Here is a 24,848-nt window from a genome sequence, read left to right on the forward strand (position 1 = left end):
TTTCAGAAAATCAGCTCTTCAGGTTTTCACAAAGAAATCCACTTGGTTTGATGATTTAAGAGTTCTAAATTGGGAGGAAAGTGGGATTTATAGAACCTCCTTTTAAAATTGTGTACTAAAGGTACAAATACGTAAACTCAAGTAGTGTTTTTCATGGACCTGCTCATGCACTTTGGGTTTGTCACAGAGGAGATACTGACAGTAAGCTAACTTGGGTTAAATAATTTTCCTGCCATTTTGAACTTGTTTTGTCCTTTGTATGAAAATTCCACTTTACCTGTTATCTTTGTGGGGCCATCTTTCAGCTCAGTTAATATGTGCTAGGAAAATTCTTTTTGTGCCAGTAGTGATAATCACATAGAGCATGAAGTGACTGTTCCACGTGGACAAGAAAGAGCCTTATTGTTACTTCCAGATGCTCTCTGGGTCAGTAGTGTGGTCTTTGATTGCACACAGGTTTTTTTCTATTATCAGTCCAAAAAGCCTGGCAAAGTGAAGTACCACTTTCCAGACATCAGCATGGGGCTGGGATAGTGGGATAGTGGGTGATCACAGGGGAGGCCTGCCAGTCCTTGCTTGCCTTTTGAATTTGATGGCATTTCATGGTGTTTACTTCTAGGTAAAAGGCATACAGCCTTTCTGATGAAGGCTTTTTCCTTGATTAATTAGGAGAGCCTATTTTGTATGGAGAGTGTAGTGGAAATATCCCATATTTATTTTTGCCTCTAGCATCCTAATGCTGCTCTTTTTCTTTTTGATGGATATATTCAGAAAAGAACCCCAGCAAAATCCTTTTCACTTTAAAATAGGTCAAACATTCCAGGTATTATTATAAACTTCAAATTAGTAGCTGTCACTGCATGGTCAGAACTTAATATTGAGATATAAGCTAGGGGGCTTAAGGCTGTTCAATATTTTCCTAATGGTATGCAATTCTTTTTGCACAGAAGTCTAGTAATGAGTTTTTTAAGTGAGATTAGCTGCAGCTAAATCTGGATTTTGAAACTCTCAGACTAATTTGAAACTGTAATGCAAACAAGTGCATACTGATATAATTGCATAATAAACAATACATAAGAATAAGGCTGGCAAATTGCAGAATTAGTTTACTTATCGATAGAATTTCATACTAATAAATTTAGAATGTTAATGAAATGCACAAACATAGCACATTGGTTTTGCTTTGGAGTTTTGGCTGCTGTTGAATTTTCAGCCAAAGTGAATGGTGACTGGTTTAATTTTCCTGTATTTGCAATAAATGCAACTTGCATATAAAAATATAAATTAGTCTCCCAGTTTTTGTCTTTGTGACTTGTGCTGTATTTCCATCTTAGAGGTAGAGGGAAGCAAGTTTATTTACAGTCAGTGAAATTGCTAACTGTAGGAAAATCCCAGCTCTGTTATTTTTACAATTTCCAGCTTTATGTTAATGAAACACTTAGAAAGTGAAGTAGTGATAAATATGATGTTCATGTTTAGAATAAACAGATACAGCAGCATAGCTATAAAAGCTCTTAAATTATTCAAGGAACTTCCTTAAAGAGTACTTATGTACCTTACTCCAAGCACAACACTTCTCTGATGGAAGGAAATTTTAACCAGTAATAGCAGAATACACTTAGCACTCAGAGGTCTTTAATATCTCTGCTGATTAACAAAGTTAGAGCTATTGCAGGTAACTAATTAGATTAATATGGGAAAGTAACCATGTGCAGTTTGAAACCTGATGGACAAGGTATATTTTTTTTTCCCTGTTGTTTTTTAAAAATACTGGATCAAGTAACCTTTTTGGAGGTGATTATGAAGTATGACTTACCTAGTTAAAATCCCCATTGTAGTTCTGTCTCCCAGAACAAGGCCAGCATTTCCTCCCTGGCTCCCTCAGTTCTGCCTGAAAGGACTGGCACTGCAGCTGAGGCAGCAGCTCTGCAGCTCCGTGACCCTTCTCACTTGGCACTGCTGCTGCTTGCTGCTTCCCCATCACCTCGTGCCTCTTTGTAGTGCACCCTCACAGTTCTTGTTACAAAGGCATTTTTCTCATCTAGACAGCTGTTCACTGCAAATTTAACTACACTATGTCATTTCACCTCAGTGCCCTGTGCTGTCTGTGCGTAATGTATGAAAACAGGCATGATTAACTCAGGAAATGTTCCCTTCCTCTGCATTTCTGTTCTGTGAGTGTTCGAGGTGAGCCCCAACATTCAGGGCACTTCTCAAATGTGTGTTTGTTTATTGATAACACTGTAAAGGAAAAGGGTACACAATGAGTTCTGAGCATAAAGTGCAACAATTATGAACAATGATATACCTTCTGTACCTGTAGTATGTAGTATGGCCTATTTTAATGTAGGAACAACAATTTATCAATTTGAAGCATTAGTTTAGTTCAATTTTAGTAGCAGTCTCAAGTAAGCTATGTTGCAGTTGCCATTAAATTGAAAAGCAAACTTTTTCCATCATTGTCCTTTTTTCTTTAAACCTGTGTACTCACAGAATGCATGAGTTAATTCTGATTGAAAAAGAAGACCCATTTTAAGAGGACAGAAATAGAGCAACATATTTTTTATATTCTTTTCATAAGCAAGTATCATTTCTGGCTTAATCACATACTAATACGTCAGCTTTTTGAAGTTTTACGTAGCAAATGTTTTTAGTGTTGTATATTAAAATTATGCTAAGATAAACCAAATAACTTTCTTTTTTCTTTTTTTTTTTTTTACCCAAGGGAGCTACTATTAAAAGGGATGAACATACTGGTGCAATTGTGGTGGCCAGGATAATGCGTGGAGGAGCTGCAGATAGAAGTGGTAAGGTGTTGCTGTTTGGCATTAGCCATTCAAAAGCTCAGAACAAGATGAGGTAAAATGGCATATTTTGTAGAAATTAAATACATCACTATCAGAAACAGAAGTATTTGGGCTCTGAACAGTTTTCCAAAGTGATATTTCAATACTGCTGAAAGTATGCTGATTTTTTCCCCCAATGCAGTTGCAGCAAGGTATCTTTGAGTTAGTGCATACAGAGGGGTATATATATATATAATGACTTGTTTCCAATTGATGACATCTGTTTATAAATCATAGAATATGCTGAGCTAGAAGGGACCCATCAAGATCATAAAGTCTTACTCCTGACCCTGTGTCAGACACTGCAGGAATCATTCCATGATGACATATGCCAGCCTGCTGATGGAGGAACTTGGGGTGCTGACATTATTAAATATTAGGACATCCATTTGGCGTTTCAGCTGGTAGTTCTCAAAATTACAGCACATCCTTGTTTAGTTTGGGATGCTCTGTGTCTGCAAAAACTTAAGCAAGAAGTCCTGACTCATGCATTAAGGTGTCTCTTTTCACTGAAGAAAATTTAGGACAGCTGTGTTTCACCCTTAGATGCAGTAATGGAGTAAATCTAGAGATAGATAGATAGATAGATAGATAGATAGATAGATAGATAGATAGCTTAGCAAATATTTGTGCCACAAATTAGCATTCCCAGCCTTAGTGCTCTTTGCACTACTTGTATCTGTAGCAGTAAGAAAGTAGTAGAGTAGAAATAGAGTAGAAAAAGAATTGTCATAGATATTTTTCAAACATCTGCATGAAAATCTGGAAAAGTTGTAGAGAAGGTGGTATTAATTTTTAGGAGGAAGACAGGGAGGTGAGTTAACCAACCACCTTATCAAATTTGTCTGAGAGGACAGTTAGCTGTTATGTTCACCATATATTCCTGTTTTTATCTTAGAGCTTAAAGTGTATGAAAATTGGGGCTTAACCTATATGAACAATGGAGAAACAAGCTGAATATTAATGGCAATTTTTGTGTAATACATAGCTACCGTTTCACAACTTCTTTTTTTCTTCTGTAGGACTTATTCATGTTGGTGATGAACTGAGGGAAGTCAATGGAATTCCCATAGATGATAAAAAGCCTGAAGAAATAATACATATTTTGGTAAATACCAAACATCTTAAAATTAATTTAGGAGAGTTAAGAAAAAGTAATGAGACTTATGATTTCTACTGTATTTCTTAGAAAAAAAATGTATTCTACTATAATGGCTTTTTTTCCAGTGCCATCATTTAAAAATCTGTCATTTCTCATAGAGTGATTTTCCATGCAATTATAGATTACTTGTGAAGAGTTAAAGACAGTAATATTGCCATAAATATGTTGCAGAATGTTGCAGACTTCAGTTCATAATCTATAGTTTTTAAGGCCCACCATGATGTGTTGAATTTGAACTATTTTAAATGTATTTGCTAATAACTCATTAATAACTCATTGTCACTCCATGTGACAATTAATTAATAATACAGGTAGACTGTAGAACTGGTATATGAAGATTTTATATGACATTGATTTACAGTATATAGCCATATATATTATTCTGTCTACATTCTTGTAAACTGCACAGTCTCTAAAGCCAGCCTGATTTCTCATTATTGAAACACTATTGCAAATTAAGAAATTGAGACTTTTTCAGAAATATTTCGTATTTTTACATCAAAGACATTGATGAGGGTCATGATAGCTCCATTGTTCATGCTGCAGGGTTTTCTATATACATAAATACCTTGCTGTCCTGCTGAATTGAGCAGCTGTCTCACAGTTTTGGTTCAGGAACCAAGATCATTCAAGTGCTAGCCTGCTGATACTCATTCTTGCTTTATGGTTTCACGTTCCCTACAGAACCATAGTTTCCTTCAAAAATTAATAACTTAAAATGTCTAGAAACAAAACACCACTAGAAAAGGTGTGAACAATTTCCCCATTTACCTTTCTGAGGTACCATATAAACATCAAAAGCTAGTTAGAGCTTGTTTCAAAAGTAACAAAATTATTGATTCCAGTCCTACGGCGGGTGCAATGAGCCCTTGGCTGCTGGCTGTCAAGCAGTGAGCCTTGGATCGCAGACGCGCGGTGGAAGAATGTCTCGCTTGGTACTGGACAGGCCTGTTTCCATTTTGCTGAAATCATTGGCTGCCTGTTCACTCTGCTGGTTTTATGAAACTTGTCGGCTGCATGCAATAGTAGCAGAGCCTCCAACTGATTAGCACTTCCTTCAATAGCAAAATGTCACTGAGGCAGTGGGAATATGCTGTGGTTAATAAGTAAAATGCAGCCAGACACACTTTAAGTGGGATATAGGGAAAGATGAATGGATGAGGTGGTTACTGATGGCTAACTTGTTTTAAGATTTATAGCACAGGGCTTTTTTTCCATTTAGTACACGTCGTCTATTCAAATATGTTTTGCTTTTCTCCTTTCTTAAAGTTGCCAAGCGAATAAATCCCACCCCTAATAGCTCTGTATGATAAATATGGCACAAACCTGTTCGAATTCTTCTATAATTTTTTTTTGAAAAATGAAATGTTAGTTTGATTTTTCCAGGGATGTCCAAACTGTGCCAGGAGTCCAGCAGTTGCTTCTAATATGCATACATTTAAGCTGTAGCATTTTCTCCTGCCTTCAGTACAGAAATAGGACCTCTGAACCATGCAGGTCACAGTTTTTAACAGTCCATCTGCTCCCCCAGAGAAGCAAATAAACCCAAGCATTTTAAGTGGGTATTTTAATTTTTGTAATACAAAGTTTGTTTAAGTGAAGCTGTCAAGCTCCAGAGAGTTTGGGAGAGGATAGACTCATTCTATTCTTTTAAATTCATTTGAATTTCTTTTATCTTCTAGGATTTCTTTGAAATATTAGCTTAATTCTAAGTGCATTTTCTTTTCAAATGTTCACCAGGCTCAGTCTCAAGGAGCCATTACATTTAAAATTATACCCAGTGTGAAGGAAGAAATGCCAATGAAGGAAGGCAAGGTAAGCAAGACTATTTCAGAAGCCATGGTAGTAACTGTTATGTTGAGGATATGTATTTTTTGCTTGGATGACAGAACCAATAAAGTGATTTATACCTGTGGACTCAGCTTTTGTAATGTGACAGTACTGTGCATGACAGCACACTGTACACTTCAATACACAGGTGCTGAATTGATGAGAGGCTGTAACATGGTTCTTGAGCCTGAACTCTGACCTCTGTAGTTGACAGGTAATCTTCCACCTTCTGCAAGGACATGGCTTGGTTCCAAGTACTCCTTCCATCGTTCATAGGTAGAAGACACTTGATAGCATCTTGATTTAGCAGTGTCTTCTCCTCTGTTCCTCATATTGGCACACTGTGCACCTGCCAGGTCCTGCTTGCCTTGAGTCACAGAGCTTTTGCTCCACTGAGTCTGCAGTTGCAGAAGCAATGAGTTGAACATTCCCATATGAACTTCCAATGCTAGACATCCATAAGGATGTTTTGCAGCAGTAAATATCTACATTATTTAGTTTGGTGGTTTTGAACAGTAGAAACAGAAGAGGAACCTTTGGATTGTATTAAATATTTGATTCTTAAAATCAAACACTTTTTGTTCCAGATGTTTATCAGAGCCTTATTTGACTATGATCCTAATGAAGATAAAGCAATTCCTTGTAAAGAAGCTGGACTTGCTTTCAGAAAAGGAGATATCCTTCAGATCATGAGCCAGGATGATGCAACCTGGTGGCAAGCCAAACATGAAGGTGATGCCAATCCCAGAGCAGGCTTGATCCCTTCAAAGCATTTCCAGGAGAGGTGAGCTACCGAGAAGCATAATTCCATTCGTTTTTTGCAGTAAGAGAAGAGACTTACTGGTGAGTTGTTAAGTTAGCATAGTTGGAATGTGTAGTGCTCATAGATTACATGGGTACAATAAATGTGCATTTGCAGCAGGACAACTAACTTGGAAACATGTTGCTGACATACTCTGGATTTCCTTATTTCTCTGGCTAGAATTAATAATGACTAAAACTGATAGGATTACACTGATCCAGACTGAAAGAAAAAACATATGGAAAATAGTACATCAGTATCTGCATTCACACTGATGTACTATGCAGGAATAAGAACTGCAGCAGGTTTTGGAGAGCTTACAAAAATTTTAGGCAAGATTTAATTTTTTTAGATTGTGAATAGGTTGCATTGTTTTAAGTTAATTTCTTACAAAATCTTCTGTATATTTTGCAATAGTCTTATGATATTAAGTGTTTATTAATCCCAAATTTGCAGTGAAAACTGAGGAGCTTGTGTCTTTTCCCCACCACCTCCCATTTTATAGGAGATTTGCATTAAGAAGACCAGAAGTGCAGGTTCAGCCACTGAAAATTTCCAACAGAAAATCATGTAAGTCTGTTAACCTGGAATAGAAATAACACTCCACATCTCTAACCTTATAAAATAGCAGTTTATTTCACCTATAGGATGCATTTCTCCCGGGCACAACAGCCTCTTGATCCCACTGTATCAGTAGAAAAATAACTATAAATACCATCATTAAAAGCTTTAAAAGAAGCTAGAAACATCCCCAGACCTCTGACTTTGTTTTTGAAGTACTGAACCCAATTAATATTTTGATATGTAATATTTCAGAGGTTGAAGAGTATTCTTTTCCTGTTGAAACAGTACAGAATTGGCTCAACAGTTTATATAATTTGGACTGCATCAACACAGTGACATTTATAGAGTAAGATGAAAGGTCTGATAGTCTCCCCCTCTCTCCCCCATATAGTTGATAATTTTTTGTGTCCCATGAAGCAGTAGAATTTTTTAAAAGTCAGAGCATTCAGTTCATTAATACTCATTCACAGAATGACTTCTTATTGCTTTTTAAACAAACTCATCCTTAATAGTATCTGTTTTTAAATATGGTAATTGCACAATATAGGAAAAATAACCTCTAAGAAAGCACATACATTGAAACAAATATTTTTCTTCACGGGAATTTGCATCAACATCTGTTTTAAGTATTATTGCATATTTTACTTGACCTGTTATTTCTTTCAGTTGTACAGGCTCATAACAAAGTGAGCAATGTAAGAAACTATCATGCTACAGCAGGATCTAAATCTTAAATACAAACATGATTGTGAGTTCCACTAGAAGTATTCAGACAGTGGTCTAATATTTCCAACCACCTTTCATTATCCAACAATGAAAGAAAAAATATGGATACTATGGCAGACAGTGGATGCTGGCACACTAAGTGCCAAACTAAATGCTTTTAACTTTAAAACTCCTCACCAAGGTTTCTGTTGCAATTTTCCTAACTTCTTGCTATGGTTGTGTTCTGAAGCTTGACAATAACAGTTATTTTTCTGATCATTATTTTCTAGCTTTCATTCCATTTCACTGTTTGATTGTGTGCCCTAATACTATTGTTAACCCGAAGCCCTTGACTAGCATTGTAATTACAGTAACAGACATTACAGTTGCACTATAGCTTTTGTATTTACATAGATCTTAGAAACAAGAAGAGCTTCTCCAGCTTGTAGTAAATCTGTTATTTTTCTAGGTTCTAGGTCAAGTTGCTCTGCCCCAGTTTTGGAAAAATGTCTGATCCCAGGGTATAGCTATTTCTCTCTGCCCACTGTTCTTGAGTCTGGATAATACACTCAACAAGAGCCTTCAAATAAGGTGGCACTGGTGCTTTTGAAGAGGTAAATCAGCTGCTGCAGCAACACCACATGAACCCTTTTATATTGGACTGCATCTTTCTAGTGACCTTCAAGTGAAAGGTTTTACAAGATGCATCTCACCCTTCCAAATAAGCAGCCTGAACTTGATTGGGAATTGCCGAAATTACAACCCAAAGAAGACCTAGAGTACAATGCCTACTATTGTCTCTGCTTTTTCCACTGATTGCCTTAACTAGCTTGAACAGGGAGAAGAGTTCCTGTCTTCCTCCCCTTGCCTTTAAAATATGACAGAGCATGAGGGTCAAGCAGTATGCCTATTACTGTTCTCTCTTGGAATTTCTTTGAACAAAGCAAGTCTCAGCTAAATACCATCTAGAAGGCAGTGGTGCCTCTTGAAGGAGGAAAGACTGCAGAGTAATGTAGGTTTGTCATTCTCTCTCTTCCTTTTTTCTTAAGACAATCTGCTGCAGTATCTGCCAGATTTTCACGGTAATAGGGGAAATGCTGTTCTGAGTAGAGACTTATCCCTTCATTCAAAGACTAAACCTGTTTTTAGTGTTGGGAGGGAATTCAGATTCTTTGTAGAGAAGACATTTTAAAGATCAGAATTTAGCAGTAGAAAAAAACATTGTGCCTAGGATGTTGTTCAAATTGCTCTCCACCTTCTACTTGCTTGGATTTTCAAGAAGATTCTGCGGGTAAACTCTGCACCTTTGTGATCTTTCTAAAGTTTATCAGCTTTTTTTGTGTTACCAAGCATAGCAGTGAAGCTGTGAGGTATGGAGGCCGTGTCTGTATTTGTGCACAGCAATCATCTTGCCAAAACTGGGAGATGCTGGAAAATCATGCATTGCTCAGCTGAACAAACAGCATTCCGACAGCACCAGAAGCATGTAGGGAAGATGACATAGAAAACAGAAATTGGAAAGAATTGCTGGGTTCAATTATTTTTTTTTTAGCCCACACATGAAGATGGGAAATTGATAATGCTTGATTTCTTCAGGTTTTTTTTTAATCCTTCATCCTAATATAGGGTTTTCCAGTGCTTGGAAGGGTAATTATGTGGGGAGACATGTTCTGTAGATCATCCTGAACTTGCTGTATATTGAGAGGCTGGTTGCTGTTGCAATGGTGCAGTGGTTCCTATCCAGTCATGTGACCTGAATTTTCTTAGCAGTTTGGAGAAAAAAAGGGCAATTTGCCAGTTGATACTATTATGGCTTCCAAATTAGATGAAAACCTGTTGACTTCAGGAGAGCTGCTGAGAGAAGTCCCTTTCTTGACAGGACTGGGGGTTGCACTAGGAAGCTTTCTTGACACTTGGTATGTAGCCATGGTTGTTGGTCTGTTCTGTTTAGTCAACTCATTCCACAAATCCCATGTTTATTAATGAGGAAAAACCTTGACACATATCTTTGTTTTTAATAGGGAGAATTGAGGAAAAATACTCTGATTTCTTGAATGCCCAAAAAATGTCAGTCAGCTCTGGTTTCTTAGGTGGGATTCCAGGCTGGTAGTGTCCTTCTACTTGAAAATTAATCTAAAAATCAGTTAAATCATATAATATGCAAGAAGTGTCCTATAACTTCTTTTTTTTCTCAAGCCAGTCCTGGAACTGGAAAGGACTGTTATATTTATCTAAACAGAGAGCTCTCTGAAACAGTCAACAACTGTTTTTGCTTTGATAATTTCAAAACCTGAAAGGAGATAGATTGGATTAATTCTGGGAAGCCTTCTTTCTGCTTCCTATTTTGAATTTTTCACTCTTTTCAGCATAGCAATGCATGTAGTTGCTAATCTTTACACATATTGGTGTATCATACATTTGGAAGCAAAATAAAAGAGGGCTTTTTTGGTGAGGATCGTATATTGACGAAAGAGTGAAAAATACTTTCTACAAAATTTTTTCTGCAAGAATTATTTGTACTGAAATAAACAAACCCAATCTAGTTCTAAGTTAATAAAAAGATCGGGTTTTAATGGAAATGCCAATTCTTTTTTTCACTTTAATAGCCAAGTGAACTGTTCCATTGTGTCTATGTGTAAGTACCCATGCCTTTCCCAGCATTTACCCCATTTCTTGAAAGATAAAACAGAATCATTCTCACATTGTACCCCTTAAAGTGAAAAGCATTTCACATGTCATGTGTACACTGGAGGAGGGGGCAGAACAGTGTACACTCCATACTGAAATCACACTTTCTTATGTGCAAATGGAGAAGATGCACATTTTGATGGTATCTTGGTCTGAAGTTGAAGGAAACTGACAATGTGTGTGGAGCCTGCGCTGACAAGAGGAAGATATAGAAAAAGTAGGAATAAAAATATAAAGGGAAAAGAGAAGAAGTGAAATTTTGTATTGAGGATGAAGAAATGGAGAAAGTGTTGCAACAAGGGCAATGAAGGAATACATGGACAAAAGCTGGCCGTAAACCCCATTAAGCAAAACCCCACAGAGGATGGGCTTTGAAATTCTTAGATTAATGCAATTAACAGTATTATGCAGGAGCATTGCTATAGTCACTATTTATGCAATGGTTCAGTTGTTTGTTGATTCTGTTTAAATAAAATATTAATACATTTACTTTGTAAACGTCTTTGAAACAGTGAATGCAAAAATTACTGACAGGAGCTCTGAGCTGATTTGTTTTGTAATTGTTGGTAGAAAAACCTTAATAAGTTCAAGAGTAATATTTGATGCATGAAATAAGTGGCTGTTAGGTGTTCTGACCTGCTGATAAGATTGATATGTAATTCCCAGGTTTAGGGTTAGTGCAGAAGTGATGGAGGAATAACAAACCACTGAAGTATTTTCATCATTTTTTCCCATACTTAACAGCAATGACTTTTCAGCAAAAAGCAGTCTTGTACATTAATACTGTGGGGAAATGATACTGGGGAAAAAATTGTAAGAACAAGCAGCATAGGAAAAAAGTAGGAAAATGGAATGAAAGTAAAGGAACAGAGTTGCATGAGATTGTGTGAGTAGGACTAACCCTGCATGTGCTGGGATGGTGAATGAGCCACATACCTGAGTGAGTGTGAGGGAAGTGTCTGGGATACAGAGGGAGGTTCTGTAGATGTGTCTGCCTACGTGCAATTGGCAGACACATCTGTCTGTGTGTCTGAGCTTGTGAGCCACTGCTGAATGCCAGCTCCATGGATACCTGCTCACCTGGCATTCCTCAGTAATACTCAACAGCATTCCTGGCTTTAGGTGATCATCTTAGCTTGGACAGCTTCTCAGCCAGAGCTGCCTCTGTGAGTTCTCCTGTTGCTGCATGCTGGCTAAATTGGAGTGACGTGAGACTTTGTACAGGGAACAAGTATTTGTTTAATAGCTCCCACTCTGTTAACTTCCATACAAAGAGTACTCATGCTCTGACTGCAATAGATATTGCCAACAGGTTTGGTCATTCTTGCATGTGTAACTTACTTTAATTTGTAGGCAAAAGTGATAACCTGTTTTATTAAAGAAAAAAATTTTTTGAATAACAACCAAAACACTTACTATTCTGCAGTTGTTATAAACTGCAATAATTAGGCAAGAAATTATACTCCTTCAGCATAATTTTGTTTTCACAGTGGTTACTGTGTTTATTCTTACATTATGTATGTGTTGTCTCTGATGAAAATTACTGGTAACTTTATATTTTATACTAGTGTGGCCTGTAAGCTCTGTCAGCTTGGGCACTGTTCATCTGTATATGTGTATACCTATACCCTGTGTGTACAGTTTAATATATGTATGTAGCATATATGACAGAGTTGTTCAGAGATGTCTTTTCCATAAAAATACATTTGTTCTGTGTACTTAATGCTAAATGTAAATACTTACTGTGATAAAGCCATCATCATATAGTTTTTCTAAGGCTTAAAAACCATTTTACTTTCAATTTTGATTAATGAGATGTGATTGGCATTGTGTGAGCAAGAGGAAAGACTTAACTGCAGCCAAATGGTGTTCATTCAAACAAGATGTAACCCAGTTTACCCATAGTTGAGTGTCTTGAATTGAAGATTATGTTCTGCCAACAAAAAAATTTAAACACGCTAAAAGAATAAATGCTTTGTACTACTTGTATTTGAAGACCAAACATTTAGGATAAATGTATAGTAGGATTCTTTGTGCTTGTTATAATTGCTGCACAGTCTTAACTCTGCCTTTCTTCTCAGTATTTTTCTGTGTTCATATTTGAAACTTGATTGCCCACCTGCAGGTAGTTACAAGTACAAACAAAAAGTAAACCAGACCTATAGAGTTAAATTAGCACATTAGCATTTTTGTTCAGAAGTCTTCTGTCCTTACAAATCTTAACTTCCTGCTACCACAGAGAAATTAAGGAAACCTGAAGCTGGATGACATTTGAGTCAAGTTCACATGAGACAGAACTGGAAATGGATCTGTCCTTCACTGCAAGACTATCCTTCTTCATTTTCCAAATTATCTTCATAGAGATACTGTTATCTGATTGTTTTATAAGAGAATTAAATTTGATGATCTTAAATTTCCTATTGAATGAACATAATTTATCATTCAATCCACAAAACTCCAGAGCATAAAAACCTGCAAAACAGTATAAATGTTGATTGCTATGTGGGGCTATTCATCACTAAAAAATCAAGAGTGTTTAATATATTCACTGTGTTGCTGACTGTTGTACATCACAATTTCTTGCTTACTAAAGTAAAGTATAGTTTAAGGCATAATGAATCTTGTTTGTGATAAGAAACTAGAACAGAGCTGCTGGATCAAATTTTAGATTGAGAAACATTTAAGTAAAATTGCTTGGTGGAAATATTTTTGAAAGAAAGTCAACAAAAGCAAAAAATCTTAATCTGATGCTGGGCTGTTCCAAGGAGTTAAGAATGTTTCTGGAAGTGGCCCTGGTTTTGAGCTTCCTAAGTAGTATAATTTAGGTGAGGCCCCCAAAAACCAAATCTTGATTACATTTCAGTTAAAATGCATACAAAAACGCAGTGTATATGATACTGGTTTTCATTGTTTTAGTTTAGCATTATTGGCTATGCTGAAATCTTTCTAAAATGAATAAAACCACCTAAGCTTCCACTGTGCTTGTGTTTCCTATTTCTTTTTTCCCATTTGTCTTGTTACAGCTTTGTTGTCATTTCATAAACCTGTTTCATGACTATTTTCTTTGGAACTTCCTCTCCCTTCTTACCACAATACATTTAATTGATTGTATTTGTTCTTTTCTCAGTGTTTTATTTGTTCCATGTTGCCTTATGGTTTGGGTTTGGGGTTTTTTCATTTTGTCATTGCTTTTGTTTTCCTCGGATTTCCTCCTCTTTAGACTTTGACCTCTTCTAGTCTTTAACTTGCGCCTTCCAGCTGAAGACCTTTCCTTTCTCACTTCCATTTAGTGAAACTGTATTGGCCCCAGTTTTTCATGTCTCAAACTTTGGAACTTTGGGCACATACTTGGTTCATGCATACAGCTGCTTCAGATGCACAGAGCTGTATTTAGTAGTGAATCACAATACAAAGTTCCCTGACAAGTAACCTCTGACTTTACTAGGGACAGGCAATAGCTCTGGTAAAGGTCCTTGTCAAGTTCCAACTGGGAGCTACATGTTAATGACTGTCTATAGCTGCATTAAGCTATGACAACCCAGTGATTTCCAAGATCTTTTCATTACAGACTGTTATTTTCAACCTTAAGAGTAGCCCAAGAATGTTAAGAGCAGTATTAAGAAGGGAGATTTTTAACAAAACACAGGAAGTCCAGAATGCCTTTGTCTCAACATTAAACCTCAGCTTGTAGATGTTTTGGCTTGTGCTTTCTGGCTCACCTGGGAATCCTAATGTCTTTCATTTATGGATAAGCATGTTCCCTTTCCTGGCAGGGTAGCCCAGAAGCGTGGATTCCTTTCAGTGTTCTCAGCCCTGATGCTGTAACTCCACCATGTACCACACCTGCAGGACTCCTGTGAGGTCTGCAGTGGTCAGGGTTGAGCGAGTACACACCTCTGTCCATGTGTGCATACCAACCTCCTTTGCTCTTGGTCTGGGTTTTCATGTTCATAAATGAGGGCTTACCTGTTACCAGTGTTAAAATACCAGACAGTATTTTAAAATGTACACTCATTAGTTAAGTCAAATAAATTTGTTGAATTCAAGAAACTTTTAAGATCTATTTATGTGAATTAGCATTGAGCATTAGTGACTTGTTTTCAGGAGATACATTGCAGTCTATTGATAGTCATGGAAACGGAAATACAGAAAACTTTGTTGTACATCACAGAGAGGGAGAAAAGAGTTAGTACCTGGAAGCCAGCCTGCCATTCTAGATCCAGCTTTAGGCCATTTGTCAAGAACTGGGAGCTTTTAAGCTCAAGAGAGAAAAATGCATCCAATGCTTTCACCTCACAAAACTGTCTACACTCTTTTAAGGCACCAGATGTGGTCAACCAAGGAGTGTTCACCTTAGAGGACTTCCCAGCCAACTTAAACCATATGGTCACCTTGACCATAGAAATAAACTTTAAATAAGATTCAGAAAAGTCTTCCAAAGTAATATTTTAAAATGTAAGTCCTCAAGAAAAATGGTACCAAGAAATGATTGTTCAAAACAGTATTTTTCCTGTGGCATAAGAGACTGTTATGTCCATTTCATGACATGAAATGAAAAGCTCTTCCATGTTGTCATATATGCAGGAGAATTTTGACCTAGCCTTTGTTTTGTACATTAGTTATGCATAAAAGATTGTAAAATATCTCTTAAATAATTTTTCACAGAGAAAATACATGTTTCATAGAAAGTCTTTGAAACGGTTATATTTTAGCCCCATTTATCCACATTCCAAAGGAAGTTTGAATGAGAGGTAGATTGCTAAATCTCTCTATAAATCTTAACCTTAGTATATAATATCTTTGTGAACAAAAATTCATTATATTTATCTTTCTTTTCTGTATAACCCCAAAGATGATTACAAAAATGTATGTTTTCTACTATTGAGGCAGCACAAATTTATTGATTTACTATAGGTAAGGAGAAAGTCTTATGTATATATCTGTTATATTAGGATAATGTCAGAGAAAAGATTACAAGAGTATGTGAATTCTCTCAGCTTGTTTTCAGCTGCAATTGTAAGCATTCCAAAAAAAAAAAAAAAAAAAGGAAAAAAAGCCACAACCAAAAAACCTTTTCAAACCTTTTCAAAATCCATCTCAAAGGGCAGTCCCAGCTCTTACTGTAAGTGCAGAAAAATACTGAGATCATGTTTCTGGTAGTGATTCTTAGAAATTCTAGGTTAAGACTGATAAATTGGAACTAACAAACTTTGAGTTTAATACCAAAGAGATCTTCCATGACAGTGGGGTAAGGTCATTTCTACCAAAAGAATAGTAGAAGAATCACATATGGGAATTTAAAGTGCACATAGTATTTCAATGCCTTCAATTTTTTACATCCTTTTCTGAGTGTAGTTAAACTCACTACTGGTATGTTGGTATATGCCTCAATATAATAGGTGCTGTCAAGAGAATTTGAGAATAGCTTACATACCTGAATTTTTTCCTATTTATGAAGTATTAAACAATAATACTTTGTCTTTTTGGCTGTTCTAAGATGAGGAAGCGGTTGAGTGTGGTAGGTGCATTTTTCTTCTTCGATTTAACTTTTCTTTCTTAAGTTATGTTTTCACTCCATTTAATGATTTCCTTTCCTATTTCTCCTTTGTGCTTCTCAGAGGAAATTGAAGGTACATGTATAAAAGTTTCCCTGAATAGCCCAATAATTTTATTTAGAGAACATGTGTTTAGAATTAAATTGAATATAGTCCAGTGTTTCTAGATGTTATACATATGATGCTTTTATATTGCCACCAAATACATTGAATTATGTTGTAAAGTAGATAAAAATACCAGAATATTCCTAGTTGCTTCATTTAATGATCAGTAATTTGAACTGGTTTTTTAAACTGCTTTATCTCTCTCTTGAACTTCTGCAAGATATGTGTAGAAAAGCAGTATGATAGAATAATACTGGCAGCACTTGGGTGGGCTGGGATGGAGAGAGATGGCTCCAAGCTAATTATATGGCCATGAGAGGTCCTGAGCTTCTACTAATACTGACAGACTATTTCTCTGAGATGGTAGAAGGTTCATCTATGTGGTGTCATCCTTACTGTTTTCCCTTTGAGTTTCCCTCTGACTGTAGCTGGTTATTGTTATGTTTGCAGCATATGTTAAAGTAATAGCAGCTGATCTCTTGTGTTTTTTTTGTTTGGTTTGTTGTTGTTTTTTTGTTTGTTTGGTTTTTTTTTACTTAAGAGGCTTTTGTTTATGAAAGCATTAGAAATTGTAACTCATATTTTTGATCAAAGGGCCTCTGGCATGTAAAAATATATGTTATAGCTATTTTATATTAAATGAGAGGATGTGTTTTTGATCAAAAACCTTTCTGTCTAATCCAGTGAGCCAAAACATAAAGCTAAAGTTTGATAATGTATAGTTTACAAAAAAGCTTGATTTACATCAAATCGTTTTGCTTTCTTTTAAGTGGCATATTTTCTATTAACTGATAAAACATGAATAATACAGTGTTAGAATTTTTTTTAGAATGTTTGTTGTCATCACAACTTTTGCTTGAAAAGGTAAAAAGATCAGTGTGCATGCTGCAAAATCCAAGAATATCTCCAGCTAAAATATAAAACAATAAAGATTGTTTTATGTTTTTAAGAAAATGGCTTATTGAAGGCTTTTTAATGCTGTGCTTTGCACAGTTGTCATTTTAAAAATAGTTTCTTCTGTATTTTTTGCTGGGCTTCTAACTTTTCTGCTTTATTTCTTGGCTCTTATTCTGTATGCTTTTACCCTTCGTCCAGAAGATGCTGAATGTGCTGGTCACAACAGTGGATCCTATCTAGGTGAGCAATTGGTTACAAAAGACAATTTTGTTCCTTTCTTTCAGCTTCTTTTCCCTGGAGCTACTGTGTCCACTTTGCTTTTGGGGGTAATCTGCATACAAATGTCCTTACTCTGCATGACAAATGCATGAATATTGAGGTTTTAAACATGGCTCATTGGATTTGACATAAAGGGTTTATATAGTGTATGCCTTTACCTGGTTAAACATAGGCTAATAAAATCCTGGTTTGATCTTTAAGTCAAAATTTTTAAAGTACATGAAGCAAGCTATGTGTTTAATGAAGCAAAAAGGTTACTGTATCATGAAAAATTATTTAAAGACACTCTCAAGGTTTTATTCAAGTTTTGTCTACGCGTTTTTTCTTTGTACATGTCTATCTAACCATTTTGGAGGATTCAGTAAGAATACAGAGCAAATTTGCAGGCACCAATTCTTTTTCCACATTACAAAATATCAGTCATAATAACTCAGTAGCTTAAATTTAGCTTTAAAGCTGGTCTGAGCTCAACATATCATTGCGGGGAATGGGGAAAAGGTGGGGCAAGAGTCCTTTGGCTTCATTTTCAAGATTCCAAATTTCAAACAAAAGTAACATTTAAAAAAGGTGAATGTTCCATGATATGTTTCAACTTTTTAATTTGTGCCATTTTGAAACCTATGTAAAAATATTTTAGTTGAAACTGTCCAGAATTCCTGCCAGCTGAAGGCTGGCTGGAGCAGATTTTGTGGCAACCAGCCCTTTTCCCAACACTTTCATCCTCCTACTACAAGAGGAGTGGGGAGAAACTTGTCAAAGTACTTCAGTATTTCCAAGCCAGTGGGCTCACTGAAACATCCTAGACCAATACTGTAAATTGGAGTTGTTTTAAATGTGGTATATAAACTACATCAGGTACACAAAAGTACATGATGGAAAGAACTGTGACCTGTTTACAAAACCTTAGTGTGGTATAATTCCATTCTGTGCTTGTGGAACTTGTGAGTATCTGATCATGCTGAAAATGCACTTCTTACCTTTGTTAGGTAATCAACTAAGTTCATGTTGAATTGTAATTGTATTGAAATATTTGGTATGTTTGGAAAATGATAATTTGGATGTGATTCCAGATGAAATTCATTTTCCTTATAAAATAATTTCTTTGAAATATGAACAATATCCCCTCCCAATATTTTCTTTCTGTATGTATACATACTGCATGAATTCTTAGGGTGAGACTATCATGGTTTTGCAATCAGATCTTAGTGGGCTGCTGCTTTATTTGAGAATGAAGGTAGCAAAACAAAATCCACCTTTTCTAGCTACTGTAGCCTTTTTCACTGAAACATTTTAGTCCATAATTACCAAAAAGACATGGCCATTTTAGGAAGGAGGCCTCTTAAGGAAGAAGACTGTTGTCCCAGAAGCAAAGAACAAAATATCAAGATGCATTGTAGTTTACTTAGGCAAAACTTTACAAAAATTATTCAGAATTACTAATTACAGTTACAGTAATTACTACAGAATTACTAATTACAGAATTACAGTTCAGGCAATGAACTGTACTTGAGAGCTTCCATGTTGTGGAATGTTGTCAGCAGTCCAGAAGTGGTACCTTCAGCCATCTCATGCTGGGTGTGTGATTTTGGAGTGAGATATCAGAGAGGAGAGTCAGAAGGCAGAAAAACTAATGTTAGGACTGGTTTTGGGGTAAGGACACAGGTATTTTCACTGATTGTGAATACAATAAGTAACTTTTTGGTTTAGAAATTAGAGATTCCTTGGAACTCTTCACTAAGAATCATTCATTTAAAACTTTCCTATCGTAAGAACAAGCAGGGAGGCTTTTGACAGTTGATGTTACCATTCTTTTGCATGCAGTAACAGGACACAATGATTTATAATTCAGACTGTCTCATGTACTCCAGTGTCTCCTTGTTTCACAAACCATATATAGGGCTCTGGCACTTCAATCCATGAACCAGATTACTCTGTGAACACCCAACCCTCTCTGAACGGATATGTACTTCACACACGTGCAAGGTAGTCATGAGGAGCACAGGAGGAGAGTCTTCAGAAGACAGAATGTCTGAACCATTTTGGGACAAATCTTTTATGTCCAAGGCTATACTGCTATTAATTTGAACCCTCTCCTCTAAAGTGACTCAGATAAATTTTATGATTTTTCACTGAATTCTAATATTTAAGCCACAGTATGGTATCATATGTTTCTGCTGTAATTTCCTGAGGAATTGCTGAGGAAAATGTTAGAAGTTTGCCTTTGCCAAGCTTAAATTCTGGTTACATTGCTTGAACCTTTATGAACATACAATAAATATAGATGAATATCATCTGTTTACTATTCTCAATTTCGTCTTTAAAATCCAGACATAATCTAAATTTTTATTAACCCTGTCTAAATGTGCAAGCTGGGAATCAGTCCAGAAGCAAACATTGTAAGAAGTCTGCTCTGTGTTTGTGCAGTTCCTGTGTAACAATAGAAATCCTCAGTATACAAGCTAATGTAAAAAGAATACCAATATTTTGGGGGAAAAATAATATCCAGAAATATCTAGTAAAAATATTATGTTCATACAAACCTAGATAATGACCATGGTACCAAACTTACTTTTGTCAGTAATATGAATAGAAAGGGTGCTCTTGAATGCATTTACAATTAAATAGAAGTTGTTTACTCTAAGATTAAATTAAATTCAGTGAAGAACATATGTAATTTAAACACATACTTAAGCACTGATTTTAGTGAATGAAAAGTAACAAAAGCCCATGTAAGTGCGTTATAGCATTCTGAAGTCTTACTTGTGAATTTATGAAGCATGCACAAATTTATATGTTGTCATTTCCTGTTAGTGTAGTCTGTCTGAATTTGAGAAATTAACTTTCTGGTTTTATTAGTATATTTGGACTGAAATTTACACAACATAGTTGCAATCTACTTCTTCAGAATTATGTCATTAAATGTAAATAAGCACAGCTATTTGCATCATCGTCCTTTCAAAATATTGCAAGGCAGGCAGGTTCACACATTGTGTGTTTTCAGTTTGGATTCTGTGTGAGGCCCCAGTGGATTTCTCTGTGTAAGTGGAAGGATGTTGTTCTGAGATGACGAAATGTATACTGCTAATGGTTAAAAGAATAATCAAACTTTTCTGCTAAGGTGTTTTTTTTATTCTTAGAGATCTAGGTGATTTCTCTTTGCTTGTTGGGCCTTAAGTAAGTTTATTAGTAATGATTTTTTATTTCATATTGAGAAGTATAAGTTTTAAAGACATCAGTTCTTTGAGAACATTTGTTCTTAATATTTTCTTTCCAGAGCCTGCTCTTATTTCACCAAATCTGTTACATTCCAGCAGTAGTTTATGGGTTTGCATGTTCAGTAAGCTCCTAGACGTGTAGCTGTAACCGGTGAGCTGGTGCAAGCTTCTCAGTGTTCAGGAGATTATGTCGCTTTAGTGATAGAATTTTCCCCTTTTATTTTATAGTCTGCATACTTGGCAACTAAGGTTAATCTCTGCTGATACCCATATTCCACAGACAGTGTAGCCTGCAGCTCCTTTCATATTCATCAAGGTTTATATTATCAAATATTCTAGGCAAGCAATGCATTTTCCTTTTGTTCTTTATAGAAATTTACTTTTAACATGAATCATTTTATAGAAACCTTTTCTGCTGCATATTAGAATTGGGTTTGGTTCTCTGTAGTAATCATCACTGTATTCTTAATGATGCTCTATTGTTAATTTAAATATATGAATTATGTTTTCAAAACTGTAAAATATGCAAACATTAGTAGAATATCTTTTGCCTTTTCACAAATGTTTTTATTCCTTCAAAGTACAATATTGTTTCAGTTCAGCTTAGTATTTTTGTGCAGCCATAGTTCCCATAACATAAAACATAAAATGCAATTACAAATGCAGACATTCAATAGGAAATATTTATTAGCATTTCTATAAAACAGCTTCTAGGTCACAGTAAAGTTAAGCCATACATGAGAGGACATATTTGGCAGATGATGAGCGATGAAGATGCTTTCAGGAGTGCAGCAGCAGTATCATAAAAGTGTTGGATATATTTGAAACATCCTTCCTCTTGGAACTGTATGTTTTCCTTGGGTTTGAATGCTATTTAAAGCAAACTTTCCTGAGATTCTGTACAGGCTATTCAGATGGACTTTGAGGAACAGTTTAAAAAAACTTTCAAATTGAAAATAGTCATAAAGTGGTGAAGCAAACAGCATACCACAAACTTTTAATAGTCAGTAGTTTTACAGAGCATCTTCACCAGCAAACTGCAGAGAAGTCAGCCTGACTCTGGTTTCTATGTTTTTTTCACATTTGTTCTTTTTAATTAGTAGTGTTAAGTTTAGTAGTGTTAAGTTTAATTAGTAGTGTCTAAGTTCTGGTTGAACTTCTTGTTGAGCTTTCTTAATACACAGGACAATATTACTATTTTCATTTTGCCAGTGAGTTTCAGGGGCAGAAATATCAAATATTTTATTCAAGGAAACACATGTTAGCGGTGGAATCATATCACCCGAGTCTTTGTTATGTTTCCTGTGGAGCCTGTAAAAGTGACAAGGGACAAATCAGCCTGAAGACAGAGCTGAAAGATTTTCTCCTTTTTTCAAGGAGTGAAAGAAATTAAAATTCTTGAATAATCTACCACCTGATAGTTTGCTAATGAGATCTGAATAAATTGGTTGGAGAAAAGAGGAGCAAGTTACAAATATTCTTACCAAAACCTAAAAGTGGGGATTGAATTGATAGGAAGATTTTGCAGAAAAAATACTTTTCCTAAAGATTGCACAGTTCACCATATAAGTGGAGGTTGAGAAGATGTTCTAGTGGCATTTTGAGACAGATGATCAGGGACATGGAGCTGTTGTTAATTGTAAGGTCAACACCAAACTGGAATGGCGACCACTGACACAGCTTCATTTGATCATTGCTCTTAGCTTTTTACCTTTTCCAGATACATGGATTCTTGGTCTTGTACCAAAGCTCCTAATTTTGTAAACCATTTAGTAGTCAATGGTGAAGAATTATTCTTTATTTTTTCTCTCTTTTTTGTTTTTCCATAAAATGATTATAAAGGAAAAAAAAAATGCAACAAACAGAATAATTTTCAGGGTTTGGGCAACATTTTTGTTGGTGTTTGGGTTTTTTTAATCAGGAGCATTTTAGATGAGGCCTCAGGAAACTTGTAACTTGCTTCATGTGTCTGTAGTCTGTATTGCTAAAGCTACTTTTAACCTTTCTTTATATAGCTGTCTGTACACTTAGGCATAGTTGTGATCAGGAGAACATCCTTGTGTCATGATGGACTTCACCATAGGGCAGGCAAGATCTCCCAGGCCCCCTTGCGGGGATGTCAGCTCTCCAATAGAGCATTTCTGTTTCTGACTGCAGTCACTTCAATGTCAGCATTATTTCAATAATAAAATAACCTAACCCAGTCTATTTCATTATGTTTTCATATCTCATAATTTCATCTTTTTCTACATCAGCCCACCTCCTACTTAGTCTGAACTATATTGTACTTAAAAATATCATCTGCCCTTTTTGTGGGTGCTAGTTCTTCTCCTTTGTCATAGATTTTCAGTTTACTTATTCATATTTTGAATATAAATGTGTTGACATCATGGTATTCTCAAAGAAATTTTTCTTCACCTTTTGTGTGTACGCTTGTGTTGTCGATTCCCATAGGTATAGGGGTTCACATCAATTAACTAACTTGGTTAACATCCTCTGTGGTCCAGGTTTTATGACAATTTATGCTTAATGAAACTGTGTGTGTGCAAAATGCTAAGCCTATAACTAAGCCTTGTAGCCTTTCTCTTCAGATCTGGTGCTAAATATTTGCAGAACTGAATCTTGAACTTGCACAGTATTACCTTTGAAGAAGAAATTATAATATGACAACTTCTCAAATACCTAAACATAAGTGCTATTATAAGAATATGAAAACATTTTGCTGAAAATCTGGGGTCACCACTTACTGTCCCATGAAGTGTTCTAGGGAAAAACACCAACAACTTTTCAAGTATTTAAAGTATAGCTTGTGTTTTACTCTACTACCACCAGACAGTGAAATCAGCATTGCAGTCTTCACAGTCTTTCCTGTACTTTCTTATAGAACAAAAGCGGTGTTGTAGAGATACCAGTAAAATTTAATGTAATGCAATATAAAGGATTTATTTGAAAAACTCTAAGGTAGTCATTAACAGAGGATGAAATTAGTTTTTTACATGTAGTGTAAAACGGGTTTTTGTGCTGTTCTGTTTGAAAATGCCAATGATTCTCTCCTTTGAGAGTACTTAAAAGCTATGTGAAATTTCAAGTCTTCTCTAGAAGGCATGACAGATATCACACAGTTGATGCAATTATAAATATAGATTAATAGCAATATTAACTTTTAATTTCATAATATGGGTACTGTATAGTCTAAGATGTTTCTAATTGTAATTTAACTATGAGTGCTTGGATTGACTATTAAACATACTCAGGAAAGGTTTGATGCACTTTTTAAATATACTATCAGCATGGAGCTAAGCACAAGAGAATTGTTCCAGGAGTTATTCTCATTAACCCTTTCAATGAGCAGATGTGTTTCTATCCTATGTTGTATTTGATGTCTGTGTGCCATGGTGATTTAATAGACGTGCATTAGATGTAGTATAAGACTCCAGCTTGCATGAACTGCCTTGTGTATTTATATCAATTTATAAGATACTCCAATTGCCTAAATAATTAAATATATTAACAATTTTTAATAGCAATTATATTTTGCAGTTTGTTGTTGCAAAGGTTCTGTTTTATTGGTAATCTTAATTTTGCAGTTTAAATAGGTACCTGATATAGTTTAAAAACATGGGAAATGTCATTCTAATGACTTGGCTTATTAAACATATAATACACTTTTTATTCCATGCTCCAATCCTTGAATGTTGGAAGAGACTGTTGTCAAATGTTTTAAGAAGACTTATTTTCTTACTTTGAAAAAACCCTGTTCTTACTGCAGCTGGTTTTAGAAGAAGCTTTCGTCTTAGCAGAAAAGATAAAAAAACAAACAAGTCCATGTATGAGTGCAAGAAGAGTGACCAGTATGATACAGCAGATATCCCAACCTATGAAGAAGTTGCAAAATATAGACGACAACCTAATGAGAAATACAGGCTTGTTGTTTTGGTTGGTAAGTTGTTTTCTTTATTTTTGACCTGGTAAAACAGAGACCTGCTGATTAGGACAATGCTTACCAGAAAGTCATTTAGATTGGAAGGGATCTCAGGAGTTCACCTGGTGCAGCCTCCCACTGAGTGAGATCAACACCAGGTTCTGAGCAGGTTGCTGATGGCAGCAGCTTTAGGAACCTGTATTCCCATCATGTCTTCCCTGTCTTATCTCACACCTCAGTAAAGAGGTGGTTTCCATCTTTTCAGTGAGTGTCAGAAG

At 35.7% G+C, this 24,848-nt stretch overlaps 1 protein-coding gene across 3 annotated transcripts in view; it reads left to right on the forward strand.

The window, feature by feature from the left end:
* MPP7 (MAGUK p55 scaffold protein 7) overlaps positions 1 to 24,848 on the forward strand; it is a 148,280-nt gene that overhangs the window by 107,653 nt on the left and 15,779 nt on the right. The window contains exons 8-16 of one of the 3 annotated variants that reach the window (XM_077173624.1): positions 2,726 to 2,807; positions 3,869 to 3,954; positions 5,749 to 5,823; positions 6,426 to 6,622; positions 7,146 to 7,210; positions 16,095 to 16,115; positions 16,216 to 16,227; positions 17,353 to 17,394; positions 24,418 to 24,588. In XM_077173624.1, the coding sequence (XP_077029739.1) occupies positions 2,726 to 2,807; positions 3,869 to 3,954; positions 5,749 to 5,823; positions 6,426 to 6,622; positions 7,146 to 7,210; positions 16,095 to 16,115; positions 16,216 to 16,227; positions 17,353 to 17,394; positions 24,418 to 24,588 (751 nt within the window). The remainder of the gene's footprint in view (positions 1 to 2,725; positions 2,808 to 3,868; positions 3,955 to 5,748; positions 5,824 to 6,425; positions 6,623 to 7,145; positions 7,211 to 16,094; positions 16,116 to 16,215; positions 16,228 to 17,352; positions 17,395 to 24,417; positions 24,589 to 24,848) is intronic. The other 2 variants (XM_077173633.1, XM_054646655.2) reach the window with 2 other exon arrangements.

The sequence above is a fragment of the Agelaius phoeniceus genome, chromosome 1 (assembly GCF_051311805.1).
Source record: "Agelaius phoeniceus isolate bAgePho1 chromosome 1, bAgePho1.hap1, whole genome shotgun sequence".
NCBI lineage: Eukaryota > Metazoa > Chordata > Aves > Passeriformes > Icteridae > Agelaius > Agelaius phoeniceus.